Source organism: Spermophilus citellus (genome assembly GCF_964194105.1).
Source record: "Spermophilus citellus genome assembly, chromosome: 11".
NCBI lineage: Eukaryota > Metazoa > Chordata > Mammalia > Rodentia > Sciuridae > Spermophilus > Spermophilus citellus.
In genome coordinates this window covers 56753538-56772671 of record NC_138192.1, presented here as the reverse complement: position 1 = coordinate 56772671, position 19134 = coordinate 56753538, and the positions used below count along the sequence as shown (strand labels likewise).

At 37.0% G+C, this 19134-nt stretch overlaps 1 protein-coding gene across 28 annotated transcripts in view; it reads left to right on the top strand.

Moving 5' to 3' along the window:
- Positions 1-19134, top strand: part of NEB (nebulin) — a 215778-nt gene that overhangs the window by 73723 nt on the left and 122921 nt on the right. For 27 of the 28 annotated variants that reach the window (XM_081262451.1, XM_081262441.1, XM_081262436.1 and 24 more), the window contains 13 exons: positions 2267-2371; positions 3491-3598; positions 3944-4255; positions 4850-5053; positions 5310-5414; positions 5501-5608; positions 6923-7234; positions 7530-7733; positions 8195-8299; positions 11306-11413; positions 13263-13574; positions 15763-15966; positions 16257-16361. In XM_081262451.1, the coding sequence (XP_081118577.1) occupies positions 2267-2371; positions 3491-3598; positions 3944-4255; positions 4850-5053; positions 5310-5414; positions 5501-5608; positions 6923-7234; positions 7530-7733; positions 8195-8299; positions 11306-11413; positions 13263-13574; positions 15763-15966; positions 16257-16361 (2292 nt within the window). The remainder of the gene's footprint in view (positions 1-2266; positions 2372-3490; positions 3599-3943; positions 4256-4849; positions 5054-5309; positions 5415-5500; positions 5609-6922; positions 7235-7529; positions 7734-8194; positions 8300-11305; positions 11414-13262; positions 13575-15762; positions 15967-16256; positions 16362-19134) is intronic. The other variant, XM_081262444.1, reaches the window with a different exon arrangement.

Genomic DNA, 19134 nt, shown 5'->3' with positions numbered 1-19134 from the left:
AGAGAGCTCTGACTAATAAGATGAGCAAGAGAAAAACCTGAATCATAAAGTTAATGAACACATCCCCAGCCGTGAGCCCTAGGTACAGGGATGCAGAAATAATGATCTGCTAAGGCCTCTGGAATAGAACCCAGACTAGTTAGGCTCCTTGCACCTGCTGCCTCTTCTTTTATGTAGGCTGATAAATCTACCAGCATATTCAATATTAGCATTTTTTCCTGGGTTCCATGGAATGAAAGTGGCACATGCCATTGAAGCAATGATCTCATTTAGTGGTTATTAACCAGAGATAGTTTTGTCCCACAGGAGACATTTGACATCTACAAATATTTTTGTCACAACTTGGGGGTGGCATGCTGCTGTCCTCTAGTGGATAGAAACTAGGTATGCTGCTAAAAATACCACAGTGCACAAGAGAGCCCTCTACAACCAAGAATTGTCCAGCAAATGAAAACAGTAGTAATAAGGTTGAGAAATTGGTGTTCTTGATCAGAAAGGTTGGTGCAGAGCTGGAAAAAATAATGAAAAATGATGAGCTTTGATTTTTCTGGGCCCTGAAGATCTTAATCAGCTTCTCTAGGTTATATGAGCTGTAGTATATATATTCAAAGAGAAAAGTGCCAACCTACTCATCTCACACAAAATATCTCAAAGGGAAATTGACAAATCCAAGGAATCCATGAAATTTTGAAAAATATTATATTGGAATAAACTTAGGCATACATAAAAGTTCAAACCCAGTATAAATTATGTATCTTTTCCACTCACATTTCACAAACATTAATGTTTTAACACATTTGTATTCTCTTTCCCTCTCTTCTTCCCTCCCTCATTTTCCCTGTCTCTTGAATGTATCTATATGACAAAGTAAATTACTTTATGATGCCTCATCACCCTGAAATACTTCAGTGTGTATCTGCTGGAAATAAGGACATCTTCTATAACTTACATTATAATGATCAAAATAATGAAATTAATGTTGATAATTATCAGTTTGCAGAATTTGTTCAATTTTGTCACTAATGTCATTTATAGCAAAAGAAAATTTTTTTTTCCTGGTCCAGGATCCAATCCAAGATCATGTGCTACGTTTTCTTGCCATATCTTTAGTTTCCATTATTCTGGACTATGTTATAACTATTTCTACATCTTCCAAGTCCTTGACATTTGTAAAAACTACAGGCCACTTATTTTGTAGGGTCTGCTGGAGTTGTGTTTCCTGGTGTCCTCATGATTAGATTCAGATTCTCTTTTCAGGCTATCTCACATTGTGTCCTGAGTATATCATATTAGGAGGCACATTATATCAATTTGTTCCATTACTGATAATTTAAACTGATCACTCTCAAGTTACCATTTTTACCCTTTGTAATTGATAAGTATCTTGTGGAGATATTTTCTAATATTATATAAATAACCTGGTTTAGATAAGTGAGATAACTGAGTTTTTTGTCTGGGTCTTTTTGTTTTCTATTGAGGACAAACTTAAGGATAGCTTTTGAACATCAAATAGATTTTAATAAATTCCCAAATGTAATCCTTTTGGGAATCTGAATCCTCAAAAATAATATTAATATAAATAGTAAGCCTGTTAGAAATACTGAGGTGCTGCAAGAAATCAAACACATTCAAAAGTAGGTAGGTAAGGCATTTAATTCTGACAGAAGGGCAAGCTACAGAACTTGGCTAGCAAGTGCACCTGGGCAAGTAGTCCACTAACATAATGCTGCCTTTCACCCTATTTGGAGGACTCGGATACAATTTATACAATTGGCTAATTCTAAAATTAGGGTGGGTAAAAGGGAAGGGCTATGGTTAAAATGGCTATTATTGGATCCAATAAAGGCTGAAAATGGACTAGCAGATTTTCTATTTCTCCCAGCCACATAAAAAATGAAACTCCCTAATTTCTAGGCAAACTTTGAATAAGTTATTTTTTGAGAAGGCCAGGCTCTCTTGCAATTAAACACTAAGGGAAACTTTACAACCCCCAAAATGGAAAAATCTGTTCCTTTTGATAACATTGGAAAAAGTTCTAATTACTTGGACTGATTTCTTAAGGGCAGAATTATCTGTAACTTTGAAAGTGTGGTCCTTAATATACATTTTGGAAGACAATCGTGTTCCAGATGTTTATATTGTCTACTATTTCATCAGTAATAATGTTTAATGTAAATGTAATATTTAATGATGCTTAATGTAGAAGCCACCTATATCATGTGCTGATCTAATACAACCATTGAAAAATTCTTATTTCTCATTTTAGAGACTTTATAGAGAAGCTTGGGACAAGGACAAGACTCAAATTCACATCATGCCTGATACACCTGACATTATTCTGGCTAAGGCAAACTTAATCAATACAAGTGATGTAAGTTTCCAAATTCAGCATGCATTTTCAGAAAGCTCATTTTAATTGCTTCTGTGTCATTGAAGTTGTTTGGAAGTCTTTTTGAATCCCTGAACCATTTAAATTAACAAACTACATGTGATTCAGATCCCTTATATAAAACTTTCAGATTGAAGCTCAAGCTTTTGGTACTCCTGTCACAGGCAGAGTTGGGAAGCTGCTCTCTCTGTGCCTTGCGTTCCACTATTACACATCTCAAAGTAATGTAATGTCCCTATATGGGGCATGTGTTTCTTATAGGCAATTCCTACTGGGTCTTGAGTGCTCACCTAGCACCGTGCCCAACACATAGTAGATGTTCAATGAAAGTTTGAGTGAGTGAGCATATAAAATTCATGCGGGATAATTTCATTTTTATTGTCAACATAATCTCCTGAAATTTATAGATGCAAAAAAATGAACTATTTTAAGAACCTATTTTAAGCTCCAGGAGAGTGACTTCAACATTAAATATGTTAGAATAATAATACCATAAGGATTAGTATAGTTCTTAATTATGTCACAAATATGAAGAAACAAATGATTATACATAAATTATAAAAATTTAATCGTTAAGCTCTTTAAAATTTTTAGCTTTAAAAAATTTTGAAGGATTCTGCATATTACCTACAGATGTTGATCCTTCCTTAGATGGCCCTATATTATAAACAATCATTCACAAAGCATCAGCCACATGAAAGCAGAAGCAAAAGCCACTTACACATAATTTTCCCTCTAGAGGAGAAACATGGACAGGTGTTACTCTTTTCTAAAAATAGCTCCTAGTAAAATACTCCACATTAATTGGAAAACAGTATCTAAGTATCTTTCATTCCATTTTTCTATCAATTTGCTTCTGCAGTCTCATAAGAATTTGGGAAGAGCTGACATTTAATTTTGTTCATCTAGGCAATTAAAAAGCTTTAAAGTTTAAAATATGATCATTAGCAATCCCCGACCATAATTTCCAATTATATTTGAGTAGTCTAGAGCACAGATACTATTCCATGGACTCTTAAAGTATTCAGCACATTGGATTCATTATGCTGCATATGCAGTTGTTTATAGATAACAGTTTGCCAAGTGACCTTCTCTCAACAGAAAATCTACCGAATGGGTTATGAGGAGCTGAAGAAAAAAGGCTACGATCTTCCTGTTGATGCCATACCAATCAAAGCAGCCAAAGCATCCCGGGAAATTGCCAGTGAAGTAAGACCTCATCCCCTGTTGATATTGATTGAATTACAATTAATCCCTTCAAAGCAGTCTCAGTGTAATTTTAAATAGAACAAAATCTTCTATGGGATAACAAATTAAAACAGTGAAATAGTCCCAGACATGCAGTGTGAGATGAGGAATAAGATCAAGGATGCATTTATTATGTATGAAATTGTAACTGAATTTAGCCTTTAATCTTTCCTATCAAAAAACAAAATCTGTGGCTTTCCAGGATTAGTACAATATTTAGAATTAAAGTTATTTGTGATTTCCCACAAAAAATGGCAACATAAGTTAATTTTGAAAGAAATGAGATACATTCTTTTTTCCCCTCAGTACAAATACAAAGATGGGTACCGCAAACAGCTGGGCCACCACATTGGAGCCCGGGATATTAAAGATGACCCCAAGATGATGTGGTCCATGCATGTGGCCAAAATCCAGAGTGACAGGGAGTACAAGAAAGACTTTGAGAAGTGGAAGACCAAGTTCAGCAGCCCAGTGGACATGCTGGGGGTGGTGCTGGCCAAGAAGTGCCAGACCTTAGTGAGTGACGTGGACTACAAGAACTACCTGCACCAGTGGACATGCCTGCCTGACCAGAATGATGTCATCCATGCTCGGCAGGCCTATGACCTCCAGAGTGATGTGAGTCTAAGGTTTCTCTTTGATCAGTTAAATATTGTTTATGTTTTCCTTAGTGTCAAAATTCCCCTAAAGTGATTGGAGTTGAGGGCTGGGGAAATAGGTCAGTTGATAGAGTACTTACCTTGCATGTGCTAGGCCCTAGGTTCAATCCCTAGCACCACACACACACACACACACACACACACACACACACACACTCACCTAATGTAATGGGAGTGGAGGTTACACAATGAGTTCTACATCCCTGGACTAATTCCCAGTTTTATCCACTCACCAACATCTGGAGGCATCATTATTCCACAAAGAAAGATCAGCAGAGTCATTGCTTTGATGGAAACCTCTAGATTGCTAATCTAGGCAATTAAAGAATTAAGTTGTCCTTTGCATGCTTCTGTTAAGTGTTTTCCAAAATATGCTTCTGATTTGAGCATTTTGATGATTGAAAATTCATTCCAAAATTTTGAAATTTTGTAAGAATTCATTAAAATATTATACATGTATTATATATAGTCATATGTAATGTTACATACTATAAACTCTTATTTCTTTAGGGGCATATGCTTTTGTTTAGTGATTTGACACTTGTAATTTCAGAATTTGTACAAGGCTGATCTTCAGTGGCTAAAAGGCATTGGCTGGATACCTTCTGGTTCTCTCGAGGATGAGAAGAACAAAAGAGCTACTCAAATTTTGAGTGACCATGTTTACCGTCAGCACCCAGATAAATTCAAGTTTTCCAGCCTTATGGACTCCATACCAATGGTTTTGGCAAAAAATAATGCTATTACCATGAACCATGTAAGTCCTTTCTTTGCATGAATGAAGTACTGATTTAAAAAAAAGTTTGGTGGAAACACTGAAATTTTTTAATATAAAAGAAAATTCATGTTCAATTCTTTTACTTGATATCAAAGTAGTTTTTAAGTAAGTGTGCTTCTTACTGACAGGAAATGTCTCAACCTGTAAGTGTCACAACCAGGTCACAGAGCAGAATCTCTTTAGTCTCATTAGGAATCAGACTATTCATTACTAACCTGTATTTTGTTTGTTTTAGCACCTCTATACAGAAGCTTGGAATAAAGATAAAACTACTATCCACATTATGCCAGATACCCCTGAAGTTTTACTAGCTAAACAAAACAAAGTAAATTACAGTGAGGTAAGCAGTATATTAGTGGTAAATGATATGTTTTCCTTACAATGCACTTTATAAATAAAACTTATGATTATTTATGTCTATTTCAGAAATTATATAAACTTGGCCTAGAAGAAGCCAAGAAGAAAGGCTATGATATGCGGCTTGATGCCATTCCTATTAAGGCTGCCAAGGCCTCCAGAGACATCGCCAGTGATGTAAGTACACCTGAGAAATTCCTCATCTTAGCTTTGGATCCAAGATCACTTTCTCTAGCCTAGATGTATAGTAGAGCAAGTAAGCTATGAGGCTAAAACTGTTGCTAATGGTTTGGTTTTGCAGCAGATAGTTTAAAATAATGGTAATCAAATTCTTAGCACCCAGGTTAAATTCTACCTATTCTACCTATGGCTGAGTCCATAGCAACATGCATTTCAAAACATGTCCATTTCCTGCTGAACAAAAGCATTGGGTAATTGACTGTAATTTAGATATCTTTTTGGTTTTTCCACATGATCTTTATATATATATATATATATATATATATATATATATATATATATATGCATACAATCAAATTTATTGTAGGGTTCCTTTAAAACCAAACCTAGGCCCTGCAGAGACTAAGTAAATAGGATACATTACTCAAAGTCCAACCATCCATGCAGACCATGTTTGTCCCTGTACCCAGTGATGGGCTGCAGATATTTGCTTTCTTTTTTTTTAATTTGTTATTTTTAGATATACATGATAGTAGAGGGTATTTTGACATATTATACATATATGGAGTAAAATATGGATTTTCTCACATTTCTAAAACTTTTATCCTTTCATTTCTTTTGTCCATCAGGTAAAAAAAATATTTTTCTTTTATTTCCAAAATGTGGGAAGTAATGATCATAATTTAAAAATGAATAGTCATTTGGGAATAGGAAAGACTGTAGAATGAATTGGTCATAACTTTCTTATGCTCATATATGAATACACAACCAGTGTAACTCTACATCATGTACAACCACAAGAATGGGAACCTAAATGTAATGGGTTGCACTCCATGTATGTATAGGTTGCACTCCATGTATGTGTATGTCAAAATACACTTTACTCTCATGCACATCTAAATTTAAAAAAAGAATGATCAACAATCAAAGGATGAAACATAGTAATATAATTCACATAAAGAAAATCAAGTTTAAAAATCAAATTTATAAAGACTACTTAGTAACACAGGAAAATTCTTATATAATAACTGAAAAGAGCAGGCAACAACCCATATAATGTTTGACTCATGCTCTAATTTTATTCTGTTTTATACACATGCACCACAAAAATTTCTCTGAGTAATAGAGTCATGTTTTAATTTCTTTTTGTATATATATATTTCATTTGTTTTCTAAATGGTTTTTAAGATGCATATGTTGTATACTTATATATTCAAAGAAAACCATTATTTTTAATTAATATGATAATTTAAGCCTAGTAATGTTTCTTAAAGTCAAAATAAATAACAAACAATCTTTTTCTTCTTCTAGTTCAAGTACAAAGAAGGCTATCGTAAGCAGCTGGGTCACCATATTGGTGCCCGAGCTATACATGATGACCCCAAGATGATGTGGTCCATGCATGTGGCCAAAATCCAGAGTGACAGGGAGTACAAGAAAGACTTTGAGAAGTGGAAGACCAAGTTCAGCAGCCCAGTGGACATGCTGGGGGTGGTGCTGGCCAAGAAGTGCCAGACCTTAGTGAGTGACGTGGACTACAGAAACTACCTGCACCAGTGGACATGCCTGCCTGACCAGAATGATGTCATCCACGCTCGGCAGGCCTATGACCTCCAGAGCGATGTGAGTACTGAGGATCTTGGACATGCAAAGGTGGGAAGTTGGTGAATTAATTCCCCTTGGAGAAGGTAGCAATGGGTGGCACCAAGCTCACCAATCCTAGTCAACAAAGAATACTTGCCATTCTTCTTAGGAATGTTGTTAATCCTTTAACCCTCCAGACAAAATGTCCTGTAGTCTGAACACTACATGCCTACAAAACTATTTTCAAGTGTACTCTTACTTGATTTTATGTTTTATAGATAAAAATGCATTTCCAATGAAGGGATAAATACTGATTCACTATTTGTGTCAACAGAATTTATATAAGTCAGATCTCCAGTGGATGAAAGGCATAGGCTGGGTGCCCATTGGCTCTTTGGATGTGGAAAAATGCAAAAGGGCAACTGAAATTTTGAGTGATAAAATCTATCGTCAGCCTCCAGACAAATTCAAATTTACCAGTGTGACTGATTCTCTGGAACAAGTATTGGCCAAGAATAATGCCATCACCATGAACAAGGTGAGGTTTCAGAATTTTGAGATCCAAGGTGGGGCTGAATGGAAGAAAAAGTAGCATAATTGAGACAAGACATGGAATATTGAGCAAAAAGAGACACCCATCATCCTTCATTATTTCTCCATCTAATCTATCATAAAACTGATGTTATTTATACTTTAATATTTCAGTTATTTCGTGGTTTTGATAAAATGGCATAAATTTATAGAAAATAATCTTTGTATAAAAGATGTTTATTCTTACATTCCTTTTAATTATTAACATACATGTTTCAGGTTCTCAGAAGGTATTTATAAATATCTATTCTGCTGCGAACTGATTACTTGAAGATATTTATAAAATACATAATGAATATAAAATGCCATGACCTTGTCTCTTTTTTGTCGTTGTTTATATACAACAAAATTCCTATTGATCGTACACTAAATTCTTTTTCTGATGGATTAATATATTTTCTTTAATAGCGTTTATACACAGAAGCCTGGGACAAAGACAAGACCCAGATCCACATAATGCCAGACACGCCAGAAATCATGTTGGCAAGAATGAACAAAATCAACTATAGTGAGGTGAGAGCAGATGCTATTTCTTTGATCTTTGCACCCTATTTCTTACTTCAATCAGTTTATTCCAAGATGATGTAATGCTGCATGGCAAATTTATCAAGAATCTTTCTTCGTGCAAAAAAACAAATCTTAGATTTCTCAATCACCCTCACAGATGTCAATCTTTAAGTAGTAAGAATTGTCATTTAAGGAGAATGAATGATAAGAATTAATGATTTAAGTAGTATCCATAAGATTAAGTAGTCTATTTTGTTTTATTATTTAAATTTTTTTAATTGCAAATGGATACAATACCTTTATTTAATTATTTATTTATTTATTGAATGTAGTGTGGAGGACTGAACCCAGTACCTCACACATGCTAGGCAAACACTGTAATACTGAGCTATAGCCCAGCTCCTTGTTTTATTATTTTGAAGTGAAGAAAAAGCAATAGGCCAAATGTGTCTCTTCTTGACAGTAAAGCAAAGCTTTTGTAAATATATTTAAGCTTTTTAATGTGTAAAATTAAAGTCAAGGACTAAAATTACAGTTCCACCAAGTAACATACACTTGTAGAGAGTTGGGAACAGAGACAGAGAGACTATGAAAGAGAATCTGTCAGTGTGTGTGTTAACAAGCCATTTCCTTTTCACTTCTAGACAGCATAAGGCCACATGCCCCCATTTTAGAATCCTTTATGCTAAAGACAGAGAGTCAGCATCTCTTCTGATAAAGGAATTCCCACTCCACAAGTCATTGACCCGCCTTTGCTCAAGGGTTCCCAGGGACAGGGAGCTGATCTCATAAATCCATCTGTTCTGGAAAATTCCATTAGAAAGTGCTTCTGATACATGATTTTAAAAAAGTGCTTCTGATATATTGAGTCACAACATTTCTCAAATCCACGCAGTGCTCTGAAGTTAGCAGAACAAATCTGTGCCTACCTCCATAGGTAGTGATAGCCACAGGGGTCCTCCCCCACCAGTCACACCCCAGGTTCTCTTTGTAATCTAAACATCCCAAGTTCCTGGGCATTCCTCACATGAAATCCCTGGCAAAATGAGACTTGAACAAAATACTGTGAAGTCGGAATAACTAAAGTAGAATATAGTTAGCTATAACATTTCCTCTTCTGGACATTTGACCTTTATTTCTGCACCCTGTGTTCCCTGAGGGCACACTGGCTGCTTCCTCACTGCTGGTGCACATGATCTTGGGATCAACTCCAAGGCATTTACATGGTCTGAAGCTAAGTTTTCTCTACCCAGAATTTATGCGTTTGGAAGTTTAAATCTCGGCTCAGAGATTGCTATTTATCTCTGTGTCATTTCTTTTTTTTTTTTTTTTAAGAGAGAGTGAGAGAGGGAGAGAGAGAGAGAATTTTAATATTTATTTTTTAGTTATCGGCGGACACAACATCTTTGTTTTGTATGTGGTGCTGGGGATCGAACCTGGGCCGCACGCATGCCAGGCGAGCACGCTACCGCTTGAGCCACATCCCCAGCCCCATCTCTGTGTCATTTCTTAGACTGAGGCTATGGGTTTAAGCCTGTGGAGATTTTTGTGACTCTGTGAATATGTAAGCTGATCGATTGTATTTTTTTTTAATCCCAGCTTGGAGCCACCAGCAAGTAAAGTATTATTTTTTTTGACAGCCCAGATCAATAGAATTTTACTCTTCTTCAGGATACAATTTAGAGAATTTAGATAGAATACCCTCCATCTTAAGTGGCTTTAGGGATGCAGACTGCAGTTTTAGTGCTTGTGTAAGTAGCTGTTCACTAAAAAATAAAAACATCAAGTCCTACTCTTGAATTTTTAGCCAAACTTATAGTGGAGGTCCTTAATTGGTATAGGAAAACACTCATTGCATGATTGCATGTGCAGAAATTTCAGGAGACAGAGCCTTGTAACTCTCCATTTAACATTTCTGAAATTTTCAACTCTGCTAAAGAAAGCTTAGAAAAAATGTAGGATGAGTGATAGTTCAAAAAGGCCAAGGGAGAACAACCTCCATTGAGTGCTTAGCCTGCCTGGTTTCCTTTCTCTGTCTTTTCTCTATCAGTCAGCTTATTTCAATTCTTTTGTGTTTCCATTTCATTTTGGGCAGGAAGTTATAATGCAAATTTAGTTTTTCACTCTTTTTCTGGAAGATTTTTCTTGGTTTCCTATTTTCTGTAGAATTGAGCACCAGATTCTTAGCTTCAGGTGTTCACAGTCCAATTTTGGATTCCTCTCCTGCCACCTCCTCTCTGGGGCCTCTCCCACTTCCTTCACCACCCGGTGCCTTAATCCACTGTGCATTGATTCATGCCATTCCCTTGGCTCCATTTTAGTCTGTGGAAACCAGCCCATGACTCAAGGTCCAACTCAAAGATCACCCTGCTGCAGGAACTTCCCTGATGCTTAGTCCAGAGTCAATGACTCCTTTCTGGAGGTCTTTGCTAATAATGTCGTTAAATCACCTGTTGTGATCTGACTTCTCAGCAATTGGTTCTGTAGGTTATCTGTCTTTTATCACTTGTCCCGAAAGCTTTAAAGTTGAGAGCGGTCTCTTCTTCATCTTTGATTTCCAAGTACCCAGCTCAGTCACAGACACAGAGTCAGTATAGAATAGATACAAATTGAATTAATTGCCAAGAACAGTAGTTTATCCACATTCTGCTACTGTTTGCCTGAGTTAAAGCTTAGTTTTTTCCAGTATTTTCAAACTCAATTCACTGCTTAAACTAAGATTTTCAAAACAATATATATATGTATATATATATATATTTACACACATATATATGTGTATAAGCATATACATACACATATATATGTATTCAAAATATTTTAAAATAAAGATGCAGTGATCATCAAAGGTACCATTCTTAAGTCTTAATCTAGTAAAATAAATTTAGAAGATTTGGTATTCTCAAAAACAACACTGTCATAGACACTATCTGTGCAGAATTTTGTGAATTATCTAAGTTCTATATCGGCTTTTGGATATGAGTATCAACATCTGATTTTTCCCCCCAATTTCAGAGTCTGTATAAACTCGCCAACGAGGAAGCAAAGAAGAAAGGCTATGACTTACGAAGTGACGCCATCCCCATTGTGGCAGCCAAGGCCTCCAGAGATATCGCCAGTGATGTGAGTTGACAATTCCATTCCCAGTGTGTGATCAGTCTGATGTGGCATTTTCACTGACCTAAATCTTTAAAAACAAAACAAAACAACAACTTTGCTGAACTTTTAAAAGTGTATCCTGATATATTTGTGTGGGATTATTCAGAAACCTACTTTTGAGGGAAATGGAAAATTTGGTATTTGTAAACAGGACCTTGAAACCTGTAGGACATGGTGTCTTCAGTGAAAACTGGTCCACCCAAAACGAGAAAGATCCATGCATGTGTAAACTGCCAGAATGCAGCAGTAGGCTTGGAGATATTTACACAAAAATTATCACTGTGCTTATAGAAAGTATAACTCATAAACTTTAGCTCACTCACTGAGAATCATATCTGGCTTTATGTAACAGTTTAATATTCAGTGTTTTAAAATGCATATGATATTCACAGCTGGGCGAGGTGGCACACTCCTGTAATCCTAGCAGCTCGGGAGGCTGAGACAGGAGGATCATGAATTCAAAGCCCATCCTCAGCAAAAGCAAGGCACTAAGCAACTTAGTGAGACCCTGTCTCTAAATAAAATACAAAACAGAGCTGGGGATGTGGCTTGAGTTTAATGCCTGGTACGAAAACCAAAAATGCATATGACATTTGCTATTACAATTTGCCCTTGTAAGATTATGAAAAGAAGGCAATTGATCAGGACCAGAAGGAGGATTCTGACCCATGCAGGTAGCCTTTACAGTAGCAGGAGCCTGATTGTGTAGGCAGCCTTCCAGGTAAAGCCATCATCCTTTCTTGGTGCCTCGAGAACAGACCACTGCTCCAAAAATCAAGGACCACTATTCAAGAATATGATCCTGTACTGTCCTTTCTTTATATTGGAATATCATATAATTGATTCATTTGTGCATGTTAGATCCCCCAACAAATGGATTTATAATAATAATAATAATAATAATAATAATAGAGCTAAGAAGTGTGCTGAGCTGTGCTTAGAACTCTATGTGTATTATCTCACTTCATAATTACCCTAGACTTCACAATTGCCCCTAATTAGTGTTTAAACAACTTGCCTCAAATCAAAGTCTCAGTGGGGGACAGAGTTAAGACTCTAGACAACCTCATTCCTTCCTACTAAGCCGAGTTCCTACTACCCCTACCAATTGGTCCCTACTTTCTAACTTTGTTGTCCTTGAAATCAGAAGCACATATTTGGGATAATAGGCTTAAGTTCCAGGGTGAAGTCATTGGATATGGAATAATAAAAACATTGTTGGCCCATGTGAAACTAGAACCCATGACTTTATGAGGAGCATGTTCTAACCATTTGATTTGCTATGTCAGTTTTACTAATCAGTTTTCAAAATGATGCCCAAATTGGCCTCTGTCACTGAATGCATGAATTCAATATAAATAATAAATTCTCTGTTACCACTCTAGGCAGTACTTGACCTGGAGTACTGGTTCCTGGTGCTTACAGGAACCATACGCTCATTCTAGAGCTTATTAAACACACCATGCCGCCAAGCATGCTTTTCCTGACATGCTTTTAGTGTATAAGATCCAATTCTCCAGGTCACCTAGTCCAAATGCTCTCTCCCTGACTTCTGCAGGTCACCCCTCACCACTGTGTGTGCCTTCTGCCTCCAGAAATATTCTTTAGTCCCATTCCATAGATGTTTTTGAGTATACTCTACAATTAATAAATTCTATTTTACCACATCTCTATGCTTCTAGGACAAAAGCCAGGATTACTGGCTGCAGTTAATGCTTATCTGCAAAACTACAATGATAGTAAGATGATTTTGTACAGATGTGTGGCCTCTAACGGTTTATAATGAAGACTGATTTGTGCATTTTCATTTCAGTACAAATATAAAGATGGTTACCGCAAACAGCTGGGCCACCACATTGGAGCCCGGGATATTAAAGATGACCCCAAGATGATGTGGTCCATGCACGTGGCCAAAATCCAGAGTGACAGGGAGTACAAGAAAGACTTTGAGAAGTGGAAGACCAAGTTCAGCAGCCCAGTGGACATGCTGGGGGTGGTGCTGGCCAAGAAGTGCCAGACCTTAGTGAGTGACGTGGACTACAAGAACTACCTGCACCAGTGGACATGCCTGCCTGACCAGAATGATGTCATCCATGCTCGGCAGGCCTATGACCTCCAGAGCGATGTAAGTACAGCATCCATCATAGATCTGTGTGTAGGAATACTTTATGCAATAAAAATAGGCCTATTATTTATATACCTTTATATTATATAATCCATTGGCCTATTTAAGCTAGGATTTAATGTTCAGTAAATGAGATTTGAATCCGAATTTTAAATAGTTTTATTGCTTATCATGAATACATTAGTAGTCCTTATAAGGAAATGAAGTTTGCAAGTGGAATTGATCTCATAAAAAACAAAACTGGAGCCAGGCATGTTGGTTCATACCCATAAGACTAGCTATTTGGGAGGCTAAATCAGGATTTCAGGATCAAGCATGGGCAATTTAATGAGACTGTGTCTCAAAATAAAATATAAAAGAAAAGACAGGATATGACTCATTGGTAAAGTGCCCCTGGGTTCAATCCCTAGTACCAAAAAGGAGGGAAAAAATGGAATTAAGCAATGCTAGAATTCAGGGTCCACCAGAGGGAGATATTTTCTTTTATTCTCTTAATGGGGAATAAAGGAACGAATCTTTATTAAAAGAAAAAATTACTCTGGAATTTGTTGTTGACTTTCTTGCCAAATGAATGAGAGTGTAATTATTGGAATGCTAATGCCAGCTAGGATTTAATGCTACCCGTCATTCTTAGCAAATGAAGGAAGCTGCGTGTGTAAGCTATTGGGTGGTTCCACTGACTCCTGATCCTTCAGTGAAGCTCTTTGTATGGAGGAGCCACACAATAATGACAGAACTCAGTACCTATTAGAAGTAGATGCACAATCTCAAATCAGGGTGTGATAAGCACATTGCCTGCACAATTTTATAAACATTTAAAGGAATTTTTAAGTATTTGGGAAGCTTTGGAGAATTAAGACAAATTCATAGTAATCATACATTAATTGGTTTTTCAGCCCATCTGAAAAACTTCTACACTCTTAAATAGCTTTCAACAGACATAGGCCTGTACCTCCAGAAGAAAGAATTTGCTTGCACATAAAAGGTAGTTAATAAGGGTTGTTGTCACCCATAGAGTGACAGTGTTGACATATGGCTTGCCATTTGTCTGTTTGTCAGGCACCTTTTTGGATTGGCTTCCTTCCATTGTGATTGGTTTTAATAATATGGGAGGCATTTGAAAGTTAAAAGGCACTCTAAAGGTATAAAATGTTATTGTTTTCATTCTTGCTGTTATTATTGCGGGTGGGGGACAACTAGTCAGCACAGAACAATTCCAATAGGCTTTTTGTCTGCAGAATACCAGTTTGTATTTTCTACTTAGCTATTATAGGTGAACTCTTTCCAATCAATTGAGTAGAGGTCCAATACCATTGTTGAAAAGTAGTTATGAATACCTACGGAGTACATAAAAGTCTTTAGCAGAGAAAAAGACTAAAAATGAAGTGAGAAAGATATGGCAAGATAACTCAGGATAAGAGTCAGTGATTCCTATCCTGAGAGTTTGGTGAGACAGGAACTGGAACCCTGGGCCAATGATATGGTCATTTACTGTCCTGAATCTCAGATAATATTGAAGTCATCAAAGGTCTGTCTTGGGGCATCAGGGATACTACATCATTATTGTACAATACTTCCCCTCTCTCTTTCTTTTCAAAAGAGTATTACAGCTATTTCAAGTTATTAGAAAAGGGACATAGAAGACAATAATAATCCAGCTCAATCCAACCACTAAAAAAGTCTATTCTTGCATCTGTAATTCATCTACCCTCATTGTTTCCTGCATTACTTATTCATTTAATATTATATTAACATTTCTATGTATTATCAATATTCTTAGAAAATGAGGCTTTTGGTAGTTGCAGAGAGTTTTATTTGCCAAGGCCTAGCATTGATTTATTGGCCTGTTTCTGGACACATGTGGTTTCTCTCCCTCTAAGGTCGCATTCTTTCCTGTGCTCATGGATATTTTATATAACAGTGTTCACTGAACTGACTGAGAGAAGATATTAGTTGGGATCATGCCTCTCCTAACAAGCTGAAGTATTTGACAACCCATTATTATGGCTCGGAGACATTTCTGGGTCAATTTAGAGCATATTTCTTCTTTTAGTCTGTCTGCTACAGTGAGCTTGTTTACTATAAGAAAAATATGGAATCATACTTTATTATTGATACCATTTGCATATTTGCCCTAAATATTTTGGTCCTGATGAAGAGTTTCTGCATTTTCTTTTTCTTTTCTCAGAATATTTATAAGTCTGATCTCCAGTGGCTGAGAGGCATCGGCTGGGTCCCCATTGGGTCTCTGGATGTGGTCAAGTGCAAGAGAGCTGCAGAGATCCTGAGTGATAACATCTACCGCCAGCCTCCAGACAAGCTGAAGTTCACCAGCGTGACAGATTCTCTGGAGCAGGTGCTGGCCAAGAACAATGCTCTCAACATGAACAAGGTGAGCACTGGATGCCTCAGACTTTCAAGACTTTCTAAGATGCCAAGAGATGTTATGATATTTTAATGAAGAGCAGATTAAAAAATATTCATGAAAATGTAGGGTCATGTTTATCTTTTAAATTACATACTGGAGATCCTCTAAATAATCTCTATTTCTAGTTTTGACCTCGATAACTAGCAGTCTCAAACCTCCAACGAAATACAGGTCAATAATAACCCTGTTTTAACTTGGCTTTTTATAATTTCTGTCTCAAATGTTTTCAACCAATACCTTATCTTCTTTTATAGCGTTTATACACAGAGGCCTGGGACAAAGACAAGACTCAGGTTCACATAATGCCTGATACACCCGAGATCATGTTGGCGAGACAGAACAAAATCAACTACAGTGAGGTGAGGGCAAACCCTGGGGTGATTCATTTATTCTGTTGTTGTCATTGCTGGGGTTTCTACATTTAGTTTCAGGGAGATTCTTGGGCCTCAGCTATAAGGGTGCATGCGAGCTTTCTTATGAATACACAGCCCATCCAACATTTCCTCTCTGGGTTGAATATGCTATTTCATGGGATTCTGAACAAATGAAATTACATTGTCTTTTTCAGTTCATGGCTATTCCAGGGTGGTTAGTAGCTCTGAGCAGTCTTTTGAGCATTTCTAAGAAGTAGAATTGCCTTACAGAACACTGGATCACTATTTTTGTTTTACACATGGATACAATATCTTTATTTTGTTTATTTATTTTTATGTGGTGCTGAGAATCGAATCCAGTTCCTCACATGTGCAAGGCAAGCACTCTGCTGAAGAGCCACAACCCCAGCCCTGGCCCACTACTTATACTAAAATATTCTTTGTTTTTGCCTGAAATTCAAGTTCAGTTGGGTGTGTGATATTTTTATTTGCTAAACCTGGCAACTCTACCAAAGAGGACTCTAGTAATATGTACTTCTTCCCCACTGGGGTCCTAAAAAAAATTGAGAACTAAAACTATGGGGTACAAATAGAAGTCAAGTGTCACTATTTTTCTTTTAACTACTAAAGTTAGATCAAAGGACACATATTTATGACAGTCAAACGAGCCAGCTAACTGAATGTGTACTGGCACCCTGGAAACAGGTAATGTGCCTGTCACCTCAGAGGTGAGCCCCTGCTTAGAGGGCACTAGGCTAGTTCCCTGGAGAAAGAGAGAGCTGACGGAGCATGCCCACTAATCCCATCCCACCAACCACAAAAAATCAGTAAATCCCTGCACCTCTCTAGGTAAGAGAGTAAAGGGACAGAGAAAGGCCAGAGTTAAGTAATTGAACTTCTTGTCTAGAAAGAAAACCTCAAATGTGGGAAGAAGCATTCTCCATCAACAACACAGCCTACTGATTTTTTATAAAGTAAAATATAATTTTTTAAAAATATTTATTTTTTAGTTGCAGTTGGACACAATACCTTTATTTCACTTATTTATTTTTTTATGTGGTGCTGAGGATCGAACCCAGGGTCTCACACGTGCGAGGCGAGCACTCTACTGCTGAGCCACAACCCCAGCCCATAAAATATAATTTTTAAAAAATATTTTTAGTTGTAGATGGACACAATACCTTTATTTATTTATTTATTTATTTATTTTTTATTGGTTGTTCACAACATTACAAAGCTCTTGACATATCATATTTCATACATTAGATTGAAGTGGGTTATGAACCCCCAATTTTACCCCAAATGCAGATTGCAGAATCACGTCGGTTACACATCCACAATTTTACATAATGCCCTATTAGTAATTGTTGTATTCTGCTACCTTTCCTATCCCCTACTATCCCCCCTCCCCTTCCCTCCCATCTTCTCTCTCTACCCCATCTACTGTAATTCATTTCTCTCCTTGTTTATTTTCCCATTCCCCTCACAACCTCTTATATGTAATTTTGTATAGCAATGAGGGTCTCCCTTCATTTCCATGCAATTTCCCTTTTCTCTCCCTTTCCCTCCCACCTCATGTCTCTATTTAATGTTAATCTTTTCTTCCTGCTCTTCCTCCCTGCTCTGTTCATGGTTGCTCTCATTATATCAAAGAAGACATTTGGTATTTGTTTTTTAGGGATTGGCTAGCTTCACTAAGCATAATCTGCTCTAGTGCCATCCATTTCCCTGAAAATTCTATGATTTTGTCATTTTTTATTGCTGCATAGTACTCCATTGTGTATAGATGCCACTTTTTTTTATCCATTCATCTATTGAAGGGCATCTGGGTTGGTTCCACAGTCTAGCTATTGTGAATTGTGCTGCTATGAACATCGATGTGGCAGTATCCCTGTAGCATGCTCTTTTAAGGTCTTCAGGGAATAGTCCGAGAAGGGCAATAGCAGGGTCAAATGGTGGTTCCATTGCCAGCTTTCCCAGGAATCTCCAAACAGCTTTCCAAATTGGCCGCACCAATTTGCAGTCCCACCAGCAATGTACAAGTGTACCCTTTTCTCCACATCCTCACCAGCACTTGTTGTTGTTTGACTTCATAGTGGCTGCCAATCTTACTGGAGTGAGATGGTATCTTAGGGTGGTTTTGATTTGCATTTCTCTGACTGCTAGAGATGGTGAGCATTTTTTCATGTACTTGTTGATTGATTGTATATCCTCCTCTGAGAAGTGTCTGTTCAGGTCCTTGGCCCATTTGTTGATTGGGTTATTTGTTATCTTATTGTCTAATTTTTTGAGTTCTTTGTATACTCTAGATATTAGGGCTCTATCTGAAGTGTGAGGAGTAAAAATTTGTTCCCAGGATGTAGGCTCCCTATTTACCTCTCTTATTGTTTCTCTTGCTGAGAAAAAACTTTTCAGTTTAAGTAAGTCCCATTTGTTGATTCTTGTTATTAACTCTTGTGCTATGGGTGTCCTATTAAGGAATTTGGAGCCCGACCCCACAATATGTAGATCGGAGCCAACTTTTTCTTCTATTAGACGCCATGTCTCTGATTTAATATCAAGCTCCTTGATCCATTTTGAGTAAACTTTTGTGCATGGCGAGAGAAAGGGATTCAGTTTCATTTTGTTGCATATGGATTTCCAGTTTTCCCAACACCATTTGTTGAAGATGCTATCCTTCCTCCATTGCATGCTTTTAGCCCCTTTATCAAATATAAGATAGTTGTAACTTTGTGGATTAGTCTCTGTGTCCTCTATT